The sequence below is a fragment of the Cladophialophora psammophila genome (assembly GCF_000585535.1).
Source record: "Cladophialophora psammophila CBS 110553 chromosome Unknown aczJe-supercont1.9, whole genome shotgun sequence".
Taxonomy (NCBI): domain Eukaryota; kingdom Fungi; phylum Ascomycota; class Eurotiomycetes; order Chaetothyriales; family Herpotrichiellaceae; genus Cladophialophora; species Cladophialophora psammophila.
This window is the reverse complement of record NW_006912930.1, coordinates 140,930-153,043: the sequence shown is the minus strand read 5'-3', so window position 1 is coordinate 153,043 and position 12,114 is coordinate 140,930. Positions and strand designations below refer to the sequence as shown.

The 12,114-nt window shown below is 51.5% G+C and overlaps 7 protein-coding genes across 7 annotated transcripts; 5 read left to right on the top strand and 2 right to left on the bottom strand.

Annotated features, from left to right (window-relative positions):
- Positions 1-527: 527 nt before the first annotated feature.
- Positions 528-1,702, top strand: A1O5_06268 (uncharacterized protein; the record flags this gene model as incomplete). The annotated part of the gene is made up of 5 exons (XM_007746862.1): positions 528-631; positions 694-776; positions 840-1,029; positions 1,094-1,392; positions 1,458-1,702. The coding sequence occupies 5 exons, from the start codon at positions 528-530 to the stop codon at positions 1,700-1,702; spliced, it is 921 nt and encodes a 306-aa protein (XP_007745052.1).
- Positions 1,703-1,980: 278 nt separating this feature from the next.
- Positions 1,981-2,712, bottom strand: A1O5_06267 (uncharacterized protein; the record flags this gene model as incomplete). The annotated part of the gene is made up of 2 exons (XM_007746861.1): positions 1,981-2,437; positions 2,489-2,712. The coding sequence occupies 2 exons, from the start codon at positions 2,710-2,712 to the stop codon at positions 1,981-1,983; spliced, it is 681 nt and encodes a 226-aa protein (XP_007745051.1).
- A 600-nt stretch (positions 2,713-3,312) lies between these two features.
- A1O5_06266 (oxidoreductase) lies at positions 3,313-3,795 on the top strand (the record flags this gene model as incomplete). Its single annotated transcript, XM_007746860.1, has 1 exon — positions 3,313-3,795. One exon carries the CDS (start codon positions 3,313-3,315, stop codon positions 3,793-3,795), a length of 483 nt encoding a protein of 160 aa, XP_007745050.1.
- A 62-nt stretch (positions 3,796-3,857) lies between these two features.
- On the top strand, positions 3,858-4,678 carry A1O5_06265 (uncharacterized protein; the record flags this gene model as incomplete). Its single annotated transcript, XM_007746859.1, has 2 exons — positions 3,858-4,157; positions 4,196-4,678. The coding sequence occupies 2 exons, from the start codon at positions 3,858-3,860 to the stop codon at positions 4,676-4,678; spliced, it is 783 nt and encodes a 260-aa protein (XP_007745049.1).
- Positions 4,679-6,718: 2,040 nt separating this feature from the next.
- On the top strand, positions 6,719-8,228 carry A1O5_06264 (uncharacterized protein; the record flags this gene model as incomplete). The annotated part of the gene is made up of 2 exons (XM_007746858.1): positions 6,719-7,591; positions 7,641-8,228. The coding sequence occupies 2 exons, from the start codon at positions 6,719-6,721 to the stop codon at positions 8,226-8,228; spliced, it is 1,461 nt and encodes a 486-aa protein (XP_007745048.1).
- A 1,283-nt stretch (positions 8,229-9,511) lies between these two features.
- On the top strand, positions 9,512-10,102 carry A1O5_06263 (uncharacterized protein; the record flags this gene model as incomplete). The annotated part of the gene is made up of 1 exon (XM_007746857.1): positions 9,512-10,102. The coding sequence occupies one exon, from the start codon at positions 9,512-9,514 to the stop codon at positions 10,100-10,102; it is 591 nt and encodes a 196-aa protein (XP_007745047.1).
- Positions 10,103-10,388: 286 nt separating this feature from the next.
- Positions 10,389-11,117, bottom strand: A1O5_06262 (uncharacterized protein; the record flags this gene model as incomplete). The annotated part of the gene is made up of 1 exon (XM_007746856.1): positions 10,389-11,117. The coding sequence occupies one exon, from the start codon at positions 11,115-11,117 to the stop codon at positions 10,389-10,391; it is 729 nt and encodes a 242-aa protein (XP_007745046.1).
- Positions 11,118-12,114: the final 997 nt, after the last annotated feature.

Below are 12,114 nucleotides of genomic sequence, written 5' to 3'. Positions count from 1 at the left end.
CTGCGACTGGCACTCAGCTAGGTTTGAAAGCGAGTCTTGAGGAGCACGAAATCTACTTCCAGTGTAAGGTAGGGCCATTACCTCAACTGATCGCTCCTCTTGGTGGTAATCGTTATGCATGTCGAGTCGACCAGTTAGCCGATCCACCGCGCTTCTCGGAGAAGACCAATCCGCCGATGGCCAAAACAGGCTGTGTCATATGCAAGGGCGTGGAGACTTCAAAATCTTCCGAAGCTTCAGTGAGACTGTAGTAATTCACGTCGAAGTCTTTATCAGGCTCGAATTCCATCTTGGTGTGGTCCACTCCCGCGACTCGTTATATGAGTACCGATCCACTTTGTCCATGATATGTGGCAGTACAAATACTGTGGGCATCAAAATTTACCATGGTAGCGCAGAGTAAAAGTCCGGCAATACAAACTTCTTTCTCAGGCCCTGCTTCTATGTCACGTTTGAACCATCGTCCACTCACTTCGGGAGACCATCAACAGCTTCTCTCTGTCAGTTCAAATCCGGTGATCATCAAAATGGACGATGCCGCCGAGAAACCATTCTCGCCAGCTGGTGTCGAGCTGATAGAGGCCATCGGAGCCCAGGAGGCTGTCTCCTACACACAAGAAGAGGAAAAGCAGTACGAGAAAATACAGGCTCACGAGCAGATCATCACGTCATGAATCATGAATCCCTGCTTAGGATTGTCTGGAAAATCGATTCGAGGTTGATGCCAACGACGGCGTTGATCTACCTGCTTTGCTATCTGGACCGAAGCAACATAGGTACAGTGCTACCTAATGATTTATGAGTGAAAGCCTTGTTGACTACTTCCGTGCCCAACTGAGCAGGCAATGCCAAAATCCTCAATACCAACATGGACGATGCTATGTCACAGACCAACCACGTGACCAACTATCAATTCACCGTCGCTCTGATGGTTTTCATTGTGGCCTATTGCATCTTCCAAGCACTTTCCAATCTGGCCTGCACGGACCGAAAAAGCCATCCAACGCCAACGTCTTGCCTCCGAAAATAGTTCACACGGGTCAGTAACTTTGCCTCTACAAGAATGCCAGACCTAGCTGACCAGCCTCGACAGCGAGGCCAAGATCAACTGGAAGGATGCAAAAGCAACCCTCAAGGACGTGATACTATGGGTGCATTATTCCACATACCTCGCAGCTGGCAGCGGAGCTACATCCCTTTCACTGTTCTCTCCAGTTATCGTTGCTGGTCTCGGGTACCACGACTTGCGAGCCCAGCTCTTCACTGTCCCGCCATACGCGATTGCATACTTGGTTACGCTCGCGGTGGCTCTTTGGTCTGACAATCGACGAGTGCGAGGGCTCTTCGCCTGTGCCGGATTTAGCCTCGCGGCAATTTCTTTTCTCGTCCTTGGTGAGTTGCATCTGTGATACATCACCGCGGCGATTTCGAGACATTGCGTGCTGACTCTCAGGCAGCTGCTATTCCAGGCACTCACTACGGTGTTCGCTACTTTTTCCTGATCCTCGCCTCCAGTGGGCCTGGCCAGATCATTGGGGTTTGGATCTATCGCGCGCAAGATGCATCGCTTTACAAGCTGGGGCATGGAGTCAATGCCGCGAGCCAGCTCATTGGGGCGTCTGTCGCCTTAGGCTTGTATTTTCACTACAAGAAACTGAATAGGAGACTTATAGGCACGAATGCGACAAGGTGGATTCCGTAGCGGAATGTCCACAGCCAAGTTATCCGAAGACTGGTAACACCTGACAACCAAGCTCGGAGGAAGCAGGAAGATGGACCTTCGACGATAGTTTAACCTGGCTTCTCGTTCTCAGAATGTCGTCCGCAACCTCTTGATTTCACGTCCAGATAGCGAGTCAACCTCACCCTTTTAGGTAGAAAATACATAACTCCAGCTTTCGCAATCTCTGATAATTGTGTGTATTGTGGCCTGGACGACGAAAGAGATTTCCCTTCCGTTTTGGAGATCAATAGGGCTTTCTATTTAGTGACCTCCGTCAAGCTTACATGAACCGCCTCGATCTTCTTCAGGTTCTTTGCTCCCATAACAAAGTGAATGGAATCCTTGAATGCCTGTGTCTCGCGAAACTGCATGTGCGCCTCGACGGAAGTCCAGCCAACTAGCAGTACATATGCCTTTCCGCGCTCCTCCATCCCTGGGATGTCAATCTCTTCATCCACCCAACCTGCTGCAGAAGCTGTATAATTGTGCGCATGGTTTTCGAAAATTGAGATGAAGTTCTCTACGTCCTCGGTCACGTTGTCTTGATCTTTCTGCGGGTATGTGTTTGGGAACCACATGGTCACGACCTCGGTAATTGGAGACGTGGTGTTACTGAGAGCAGCGACGGGAGGATGAGGCCTGAGTTGAGCATGATATGCCTTTGCCGCGCCAGCGACGATGGTTCCAATCCTCTCGACGAACGGTCTGTAGGCACTTGCACATGGTCAATAGGCGAAGGCAGGGAGATGGTGTGGAAGCGCATACTCAGCATTCATGAACCTTTTATGGTTCTCGATGTCATCCCAGTCGACAAACCATCTCAACATCAGAGGGTTCTCGATTTCCCGGCCCCAATAGACGCGCTGGACGCCTGGCTGCGAGAGAATGGTTTGAATCAGGTGGTGATGAAGTTGTCCATTGGGACTGGTTTGGTCATTTGGGAATTTATCATCCTGCAAGGGAAGAAAGACGATTTCGGTGACACCCATGCTGTTGTGGTTACCTCAAGACCCCAGGCCTTCTTGGTGTGTCTCGAGGTACTGGGTATTATGGAAAGAACCTATGTTTAGTGATCTACAACCGTCATCAAAATCATGTGGCAATAAGACCTAGAAGTATGGGATTCCGCACTTCGCCGTGCGCCACCAATGCGGCTGCCGTGATCAGCCTCAGCATCTTGGCGGAACAAGTCTAGCAAAATTTATCTGTACGCAAAGGACGTAGTTGTTGCAGAAGGAAATCAAAAGATCGGGGTGTTTGCTAACCAGAAATTTCTGAGAACAGGGCAAGAACCCACCTCGTCACAACAGTGCCGGGGTTAGTGAAAATACTTCGGTGCGAAGTGAAGCTGTGATCGAATTGGTCTGCAAGACAAAACCGACGAGGCTCCCCGAAAAGGGGTTCTGTGTCTCGGAGCCATCATCAGTCTCCCCGATTCGCTCTATGCCATCCCAACTGGCCACGACCTTGAGAGGCGCTGGGCCCCCACCGTCAACATCAGTTTCTTGCATAAACAGAACCTCCTTTTTTGCGTTGAGAATTACACTGGCACTGGCGATGCCTGCCTGAGAACTGCACACAGTGAAGCCATGTTGTCGGAGCCAGTTGAGAATGGGCTCAACACTGGTGCACCCAATGGGCCTTGTTACACTCCAGCCTATGCCTCAAATCCGGGTGCTCTTCTCCAGCCTACTGCGCCAAACACACCGACGTTATTCACGCCTCTTAGCATTCGATCCAAAACTCTCAAAAATCGAATAATAGTGTCGCCTATGTGTCAATACTCAGCTGCCGCGAAGGGGCCCGACGTGGGCAAGTTGACGGACTGGCATCTGGCAACACTCGGGCATTACGCTATCAAGGGCGCCGCCCTTATTTTCGCTGAAGCCGCAGGTGTACAGCCCAACGGTCGTATTACGCCTCAGTGCCCTGGTTTATGGAGCGATGAGCAAACAGCTAGCTTCAAGCGGGTTTCGGATTTCATTAAATCACAGGGTGCTTTGTCAGGAATACAGTTAGCCCATGCTGGCCGCAAGGCGAGCACTGCGCCCCTTGGATTTCAGCTCAAATGAAAAGGCCTTCGATACGAGCGACGGCAGAGGTCGGTGGCTGGCCAGAGGATGTTGTAGGCCCGATGGGCGGCCCGCAAGATTCTTGGGATGGGAAAGGCTCGGCTGATGACGGCGGCTTTTGCATTCCGCGACAGCTAACTATTCCTGAGATTCAGGAAGTCGTTAAAGCCTTTGCTGCGAGTGCCAGGCGGGCAGTTGAAGCTGAGATCGACGTCATTGAGATCCACGGCGCTCACGGCTATTTAATCTTTCAATTCCTGAGTCCGATCACGAATCGCAGGTCGGATGATTACGGCGGTAGTTTCGAGAATCGAACTCGTCTACTGGATCGAAGTTATTCGTGCTATACGCGCCGAGATACCGTCAGAAATGCCGCTTTTCCTCCGCATCAGCGCCACAGAATGGATGGGGGAGACTGATCTGGGCGAGAAATATGGTAGCTGGGACGTACAAAGTACCATCAGACTTGCAGCTCTTTCTACCTTTGCTCGGCGTCGATCTACTCGATGTCAACAGTGGAGGAAATCACCCGCAACAACGGATCCAGATGATGTCTTCTAGCGATTACCAGACAAAAATCGCTTGTCATATACGACGCACGCTGAAGGAAGCCAACTCGAAGCTACTCATCGGTGCGGTCGGCCTCATTACTCAGGCAGTGCAAGTCAGGGATATCGTCGATGACGGATCTGACAAGAGTACCAGGGATGAATCTGCCCTCGCAAAAGACATGACTAATACCAGAGGTAAAGAACCGATGGCTGATGTGATTCTCGTTGCGCGGCAGTTTCTGAGAGAACCCGAGTGGGTGCTTAAGGTTGCCTGGAAACTAGGGGTCGAGGTCGCATGGCCCAATCAATTTTGGAAAGTGGGGTTTCGATAGAGGTTCAGTACCGCAGCATCGGGATCAGGCGATTCAAGACCATAGCAGCGAGGGCGCGATACACTTTTCCGACCATCCTAGGTATGCTTGCAGATAGAGCTCATGGGCTGTAACGCGACCAGCATAGAGGCACAAAGACATACGTAGTATATGAGGGCTTGAGAAGATATCCGGCCGGATGTACCGAGCACCGAGTACTCTGTCCACAGGAGCATTCGTGTAGCTGTTGAGGCTCACCAGGCTGGTGGTGTAGGTGGCTGCGATGCTTCTCACGGTGTCGAGATGCACAGTGACTGCCACCATACTGACCGACCGAGATACTGAGTAGCTGATTTCAGATAAGCGAACACGTAGGGTGTTGGTCCTGATTTCTTAAGTCTTGTTCTGTATATCGGAGTCTGGCTTCGATGAAGGCCTGAAGAGCACCTCATGATGACTGGTAAAATATCGCGCTCGGGGTTTCAGAAGTCGTACATTCCTCAGCTCCGACGTAAGAAGAAATGGGGTTTTCCTGATATGGAATCGCCTTCATACTTGGCGAGATTGAAGACGATATTTGTGTACAAAGTACCTGGTGTATTGGTTCGACGGTAAGATGGAACAGCGACTCCTGCAGATCAACAGCAGATGAGAGCCAGCTAAATGTTTTGGCAGTGTGGGACGATTAGACTGGTAAGTACTCGGTAGGCTAGTGAGGCACCACTACCGGGACCAATACTTGTGCCCCTACCGAGTAGATGCTCCCAGGTTAACGGAGACATTAAGCGTCTCGGCACCCACGACGCCCGGACCACCTGTTTTAATCAGATTCCCAAGGCTTTGCCAGAGAGTTCAGGTTATTGCAGGCCCCTAACCTCCGCTTCCCTCTAAGATCAAACCGAATATTGGAATTAGGTTTTTCGCTTGGAAGTAATGCAGGGAAAGTACCCGGTACCGATGGACCTAGGACCAAAAGCTACCATCCATGCGCTCTCAACTCGTAAGTAGACATTTCTCAATCCCGTCAGTCGAGCATGTCCGCCTTTGATTCCAGCCCAACAGCAACAAAGGAGCTCGAGACTCGACTGACCGAGCAAATGACGTGGTACGTCGCGTCTCTGAAATGATTCCGAGGAAGCGAGGCCCAAGGTCAAACGGGCACCAAACAACCAGTGCCTCCAAGTTTTTTTGGCTTCCCTGTCCCTCTCGTCCCCGAAACGGGTCTTGCAGGTCAAAAGAAACAAAAGAGAGGGGATGATGGATTACACAACATGAGAAAGTGACAGGAGAGCCCGGGGGGAGATGGAGGAGCAAGAATGCAGCGCACTGGGCGCCGTTAGCGAGACTCCCTCCCGGTTGGCATTTGCTTGAGGGAATTGGTCTGTGGGTTGGCCAATGCCCACTGTCCACTGTGTCGCAGGCAGCCTGGTTCTTGACGTTGATGGTTCCTGCTGCTCATTGTCTGGATCCTTCTCTTGGCCGGCCAGGGGGCGAGGGCGGACATTCAAAAAAGAGATCGGACCCAGTGCGGCAGATGCACCTCATTCCTCACTTTCTTTTTCCAATGACATAAACCCAGCTCCGCAGCTGGCAGCTGGCAACCACCAAGATCCCCTTTGCCCACTGTGACCAGCCGCCATTCTCAATTGAAACCCGTCTGCCGTCTTCCCTTCTTGCTGCGTTGTACATCATCCTCAGGAAAACCCAAGCATACGTCTTCTCAAGATCGCCGCAATTCCATGTCGGTTCTTGGCCCCGAGATGTGGTACCTACGTAATAGACTGACATCCAGGCTCCAGACCCGATCATCGCTACGCACCCACCGCCGCACTCCCCCACTCGTCCTCCCGCCCCAGCTGCACGTCTCGACTCCAACGCGCTGCCTTCCGCTACCCTGCTAGAGCTTGATTGCTTTTGCTTCAGTTACACACGCTGCTACAAGCCATCGCTAGACTGTTTGCACGACAAGCGACTTCTTTCTCTGTGGTGCAACCGAGCCCGTCCAATAAACAATGGGATAACCGTTGTGACCACTTTCTCAGCCTTTTGATCCAGCCCATCATGACGGCTGTTGATCATGCTTGGTCTCTGGCCCGGGAACTTTCAATACCTTCCACCAGACCAACCTGGATACCAGACCTCTGCGACATGCAATCATGGTCGACTCCGAAGAAGTCGATTGACGAAGCCCTCTACAGTGCTAGCGTCCTTCAATTACCCTCTACATCCTCCGAAGATGACCTTGATGATCGACTTGCGTCGGAGGCGCAAAGTCTCGGCATATCACCTGTTCAAGTCACCTCGGGACTCGACAGGATTGCTTCTTCAGTCTCGACAATTACCATCGCTTCCGACTCCATCAACCCGAGCTCCATCCAATCCCAGTCTACCACAGCGACCTCCTGTGCCTCCAGCGAGCATCGGCCGGCGACCCAGTCCTCACGGATATCTGACCACGCCCCTTCGAGTTCAGATGTCCCCTCCCTAGCCTCGGCGAGCGAGAGAAAGAAATATTCCCCACTGAGAAGAGGGTTCCAAAAAATGGCAGGTTTTCGAAAGAAAAGATCTGGTGGTCGGTCGGCGTCTTCGACCCTTACAAGTATCAGCAGTGATGCCGAAACCAATGACAGTGAAGAAATCTCTGTGGATATGCAGAGTCCGTTGTCGGTCAAATCGAGCAAGAGCTCCTGGTCACAACCACTATCCGTGGCAAAGTCCAGCTGCGAATCACAACCGTTTGTGGATATGGAGGCGCTCCAGAGAAGTATGGAGTGTAAAGAATTACTCAACCTCCGAATGGCTCAACTGGACGAGAAAGCCCGTTTTCTAGAGTTTCAGGCTGTATTGATGTTACAGTTAAGATCAGAACGAGATTTGCTCAAGGCACAAAAGAAAACAACGCATGAGAGAGTAATTGCTGAACAAAGATCAAAGGTTCGTCGCAGCTGGAGGCTGTGTTGGGACCGTCGCTAAAATGTTTCAGATGGACCGAACTGTAGAAGACCTAGAGGCACGCCAACTTGAAGAAGAAATGAAGATGGAAAAGGAACACGAGCTGGAGAAGAAAGCCGTCATGTTGCGCTTACGGCACATGGAAGCTTATTGTCAGAATCCGACTCCGCCCCCGACCCCAGTGGATCAGAACTCGAGACATGCTTCTATCGACTCCCCCTTCCCAGAACGCAAAGTCACGGAGAAAGACTATCACAATCTTGCTCAGCAATATCGTGAACGAGACATCATGGATTCCCTGCACGCCAGCAAGGTCAATGTTCTGCGAGGTAAACAAAAGAGGGCTGTTGAGAATTTGATACGGAAAAAGGAAAAAGAGATGGAAGTCCTGGAAAGAGAACAAAACAAGGAACTCGCCGTCATCGACCGAGACTATGCCAGCCAGGAGACCGATCTGAGATTGGCCTTGGCCAGAAAAAGAGCCAGACTTGAATGCAGATGGAAGACCCAGGCCTTGATCGAGCGGACAAAAATGGAGAAAGCAACCGGCTTGAAATATGCCTCACTGCCTGACGTTGTCACCATCGAAGGTGCCAATGGCTCTTCGAGTACAAGATGATACGATTTGGCGCGGAAAATAACTGTAGGCATCACACCGACACTGGCTGACGGTATGATGTCGCCTTGATCATTATTAATCGACCTTTCAGCGTGCGCCCCTTGAATTTGCGCTTGATGGTGGACAGATACCCCCAAAAGTGATGTGTACATGTTTTTGATGACGAGATGCTTTCTTGTCGGCGAAGAATGTGGATCAGAAATGGAAAATCCTGATGCAAGATTTGTGTGAGAGGCGGCATATTGCAATGCGGGACTGCAATGCAGGACATCACACTCTAAGGGTTTGCATGAAAATGATGAGCCAGGTCGTCTCTGGTAACGCTAAGGACAGAGGTGCCGCCGGCATGATGAGGAGCACACGATGCATTATGCGATCAACGATCGACCGGATGATGTGCTACGAGCCAGCCGAGCCACATTCCCGGTCACCACCGAAAAAGAGAAGAGATGCATGATTTGTTTACATGGTACAGGACTGTATTGGGAGCAGCAAGGTAGAGAGTACTCCCCTGAGATGACAACAGGATTCTAATATTCGTTTCTATCAATTGCCTGTGTCTCTTCGCGCGCATGACTGATCTAAATTCGGGAATCTGCAACCTCGTTAATCAGTGGTCCGCAAGTCCGGATGTTGTTGACAGGCTCGCAGGGAAGAAACGAAAGGAGTGTGATGAGAAGACAACGGAGATGGCCGGCAAGCAAGTACCAACTTTGGGTGATACAGTACAGGGAGGATCCCAGAATCCCCACAAGCCTCCGCAAACGAATTTCCGTGGGAGTTTGGCAAATTCCTTTGCAATATATAGCATCCTTGAAATCCATTCTCGACGTTTGCCTCGTGCCCTAAACGGAAGGATTCTGAACAGAGGCAATTAATGCATTCGCCGCCGACCGCACAGTATGGTCTTGCGTCTTTGACCACGCGTTATGTCCGGCCACGGTGGATTTCCTGGTCGAGCACGTCACGCCATTCCGCTGCCACTCATTTTGATTCAAGATCATTTGCAACCGCTTTTAAAGGGCTTGACCGACTCTAGAGCCATGTTGTTCCCTGTCTGTCTCTTTGTTCGTTCCTGACCGCCATCCTCGATTTGTCTTGTGTGAGTCCCCATTTGAGCCGTGCCCGGCAATCGTGAACTCGCTGCGCACACAAAGGAGTCGACGACAATGAAACCCAGCCATGCTTGCCCAAGATTTGCTGCAAGATTCGCGACTTCCAAAACTGCCTCCTTCTCCTGTCAGCTGTAAGTGCAAGCTTCTGTCGATCTTCTGGTTCTTTCCATGTCTTCAGGCTCTGACTTTTGGGTCGTGGCAGCACCGTCTCCCAATTTCGATAATGTGCCGACCATCCAAGTTGCTACTCATGAAGTACCCCTTCCGGCATACTGGCGCATTCTAGATCTTGTGGAGGACGGCAAACGAGAAGAGGAAATCATTCAAGTCCTCTTACGCCACGCGGGCGCGAAAACGCGCAGCGTCGTCGCCGAGATCGTCGGCAGTGTCGTGGAAAACCAACGCCTGATAACATGGCCGCCCAAGACATCAGGGAGACTGAGCGTTGCGTTCAAGAAGCCCAAGAAAATAAGTGACTACCGAGCGTCTCGGATCGAAGCAAGGCGAGAACTTCAAGACGCCGAAGAGAAACTGGACACCGCCAAGCAAAAAGAAAAGAGAATTCTCAACGAAGCCCTCATTCTAGCTCAACGCAAGGAAGAGTTGAAGGACATGAAGATGACCGCAGATGAACGACGGAGGACCACAAGTGCAATCGAACACCAAATGAGGCAAGTGCTACAGAAACATCATGACATCGAGGCCGAGGTTAAATTTGCTAAACGACTCACTCTCATTCACAAAGCTTCCCTGGCTTGATGGTCTCAAGGCCCAGTTCCCTCTGGAGGCCTGATCGGAATCAGCGAAAATGCCTTCACCTGAAGTGCTGCCATATGCCGGCACACTGCTTCCAAGCTTTGCTCGTCCACTTTTCAGATTTGCATTATCTCAAATCATCAGGACACTGTTCCCAAATCTGAACTCCTGTGATGAACAAACTTGAGAGGAACGGGGATTGGGCACGAGAATGGTGCAGGATGCCCTGTTTAGCAACCCTCCTCCCGCAGCTCTTGCTTGTACCCGATATGGAACGAAGTTGAGCCACTCACTGCACGACAGACCGCAAAGGTACAGACAGGTATCCCCCAAACTCCTTGGCGAAGTCTACAGATACACGGGCGTGCACACGGCCTTGTCGATCAACGAAACGTGCATGGTCCTCGACAGGCACAACGGCCCCGTGCCAGATATTTGGATGGATATACAATCCTTTGCCGCCGTCGCATCGAAACGCGACGAACTTTTCGGGAGTTACGTCGTCACCTGGCAGGGCGAGTGGAACCACGAAACTCTGCCCATCCGTCGGATAAAATAACTGACCCCCGTCGGGGTGGTAGTTCGCGCGCCAGATCATCGCTCTTTCACGAGGTCGCGCAGGTCCGGTGGTGGCGGCCTCTTCAGGATACTGGCTCCAGGCAAAAAGATAGCTGCTGCCAACAGCGTTGTTGCGCGCATAGAGAGTGTCGCCTTTCCACCAGAACTCAAACAGCCCCTCGGTCACTCCGCCCTGGTCGCCGGAGTTCGCGTCCACCGGCCGCCATCCCTGGGCAGGCCAACGTACGATCTCGATGCGATGCTTTTCAGGCACATCGACAATCTCCCCATAATCCTTGACGCTCTCGGGCGTCGCTAGGACAAGAGGTGTTTCGAATAATTTGCGAACTCCTGTGGTTGGAACGTACGCTACTTCGGCAAGGTCAAAATCCCGGCCCTCGATGTCGGTTTCCCCTTTGGGTTGTATTTCTCGACGTGGTTCGGTTGCTGTGACTGCCATAGGATCGCTGCTTCTTGTACGCTTTGGTGCTCTTAGAAAGCGTTGGCTATTGGAAGTGAGACGCTTCCTGGGAAATTCTTCGAGAAAAAAATTGGAAAAGGAAACAAACTATTGAGTGACAGCTTTCTAGAGACCGTCTCCTACTGTCGAAGATTATATTGAAATACGAGGTGTATCAGTCTGCATTTGCTTTGGCACCGATTGAACGGCACGAACAGCGGCTTTGGTCATCGACTCTGCCAATAGCAGTCATTGCCCATAGCACCTCCCAACAACGTGGGCCGTTGTTCCTGCCGACTTTCATGCAGGCTCTGCAGCATGATCTTTTAGCATTCTTTCCTGACGCCCACAATCACGGAGCCGCCTCTGCGATAATGATTCGCAATGTTTCTGGATGATTTCAACTCGGAGGCGAGGAGGACAAGATCCACCGGCAGATCGCCGAAGACGGTCTGGGGCCTTGCGCCCACTACATAGCCGGCTTTTCCTTTGTTCCTGGCCCTGATCCCCGTTGATTATTATTTAGCACCCACATTCAAGTCTAACCACCAAGGGCACTACACTGTGGGATTATCCTGCGCAATTTGCTCCATGTTGTGGTGCCGGTACATAAGGGGCGGTGCTGCCGCATCAGCAACATTTGCTTGGCCGAGATCCTCGCAGAAGGAGCTCAATTTTTGTCCTAATCATGTGACGCCGCCTTCCACTCCTGATCCTGAGTTTTCAAAGCATCTTCCCTCTACTCTGATTGCCTGAGAGCTGGGTGCAGAATTTTGCTGACCGGAGCAGTGGCGACCAGTCACCGTGAACGGCTTGTCAAAGGCCGGGATTCGGTTGCTGGTCTTGATCCACAGGCTCACAGTTCTCTGTCAGTAGGTTATACAAACTGTGGCATGCGCGGCTGACCGAAAGCTGCAACCACACACCGACAGATTTGTTCATTATCATCCTGTCCCCAATATACACTCTTGACGACGGCGATGCAACACAAGCACAT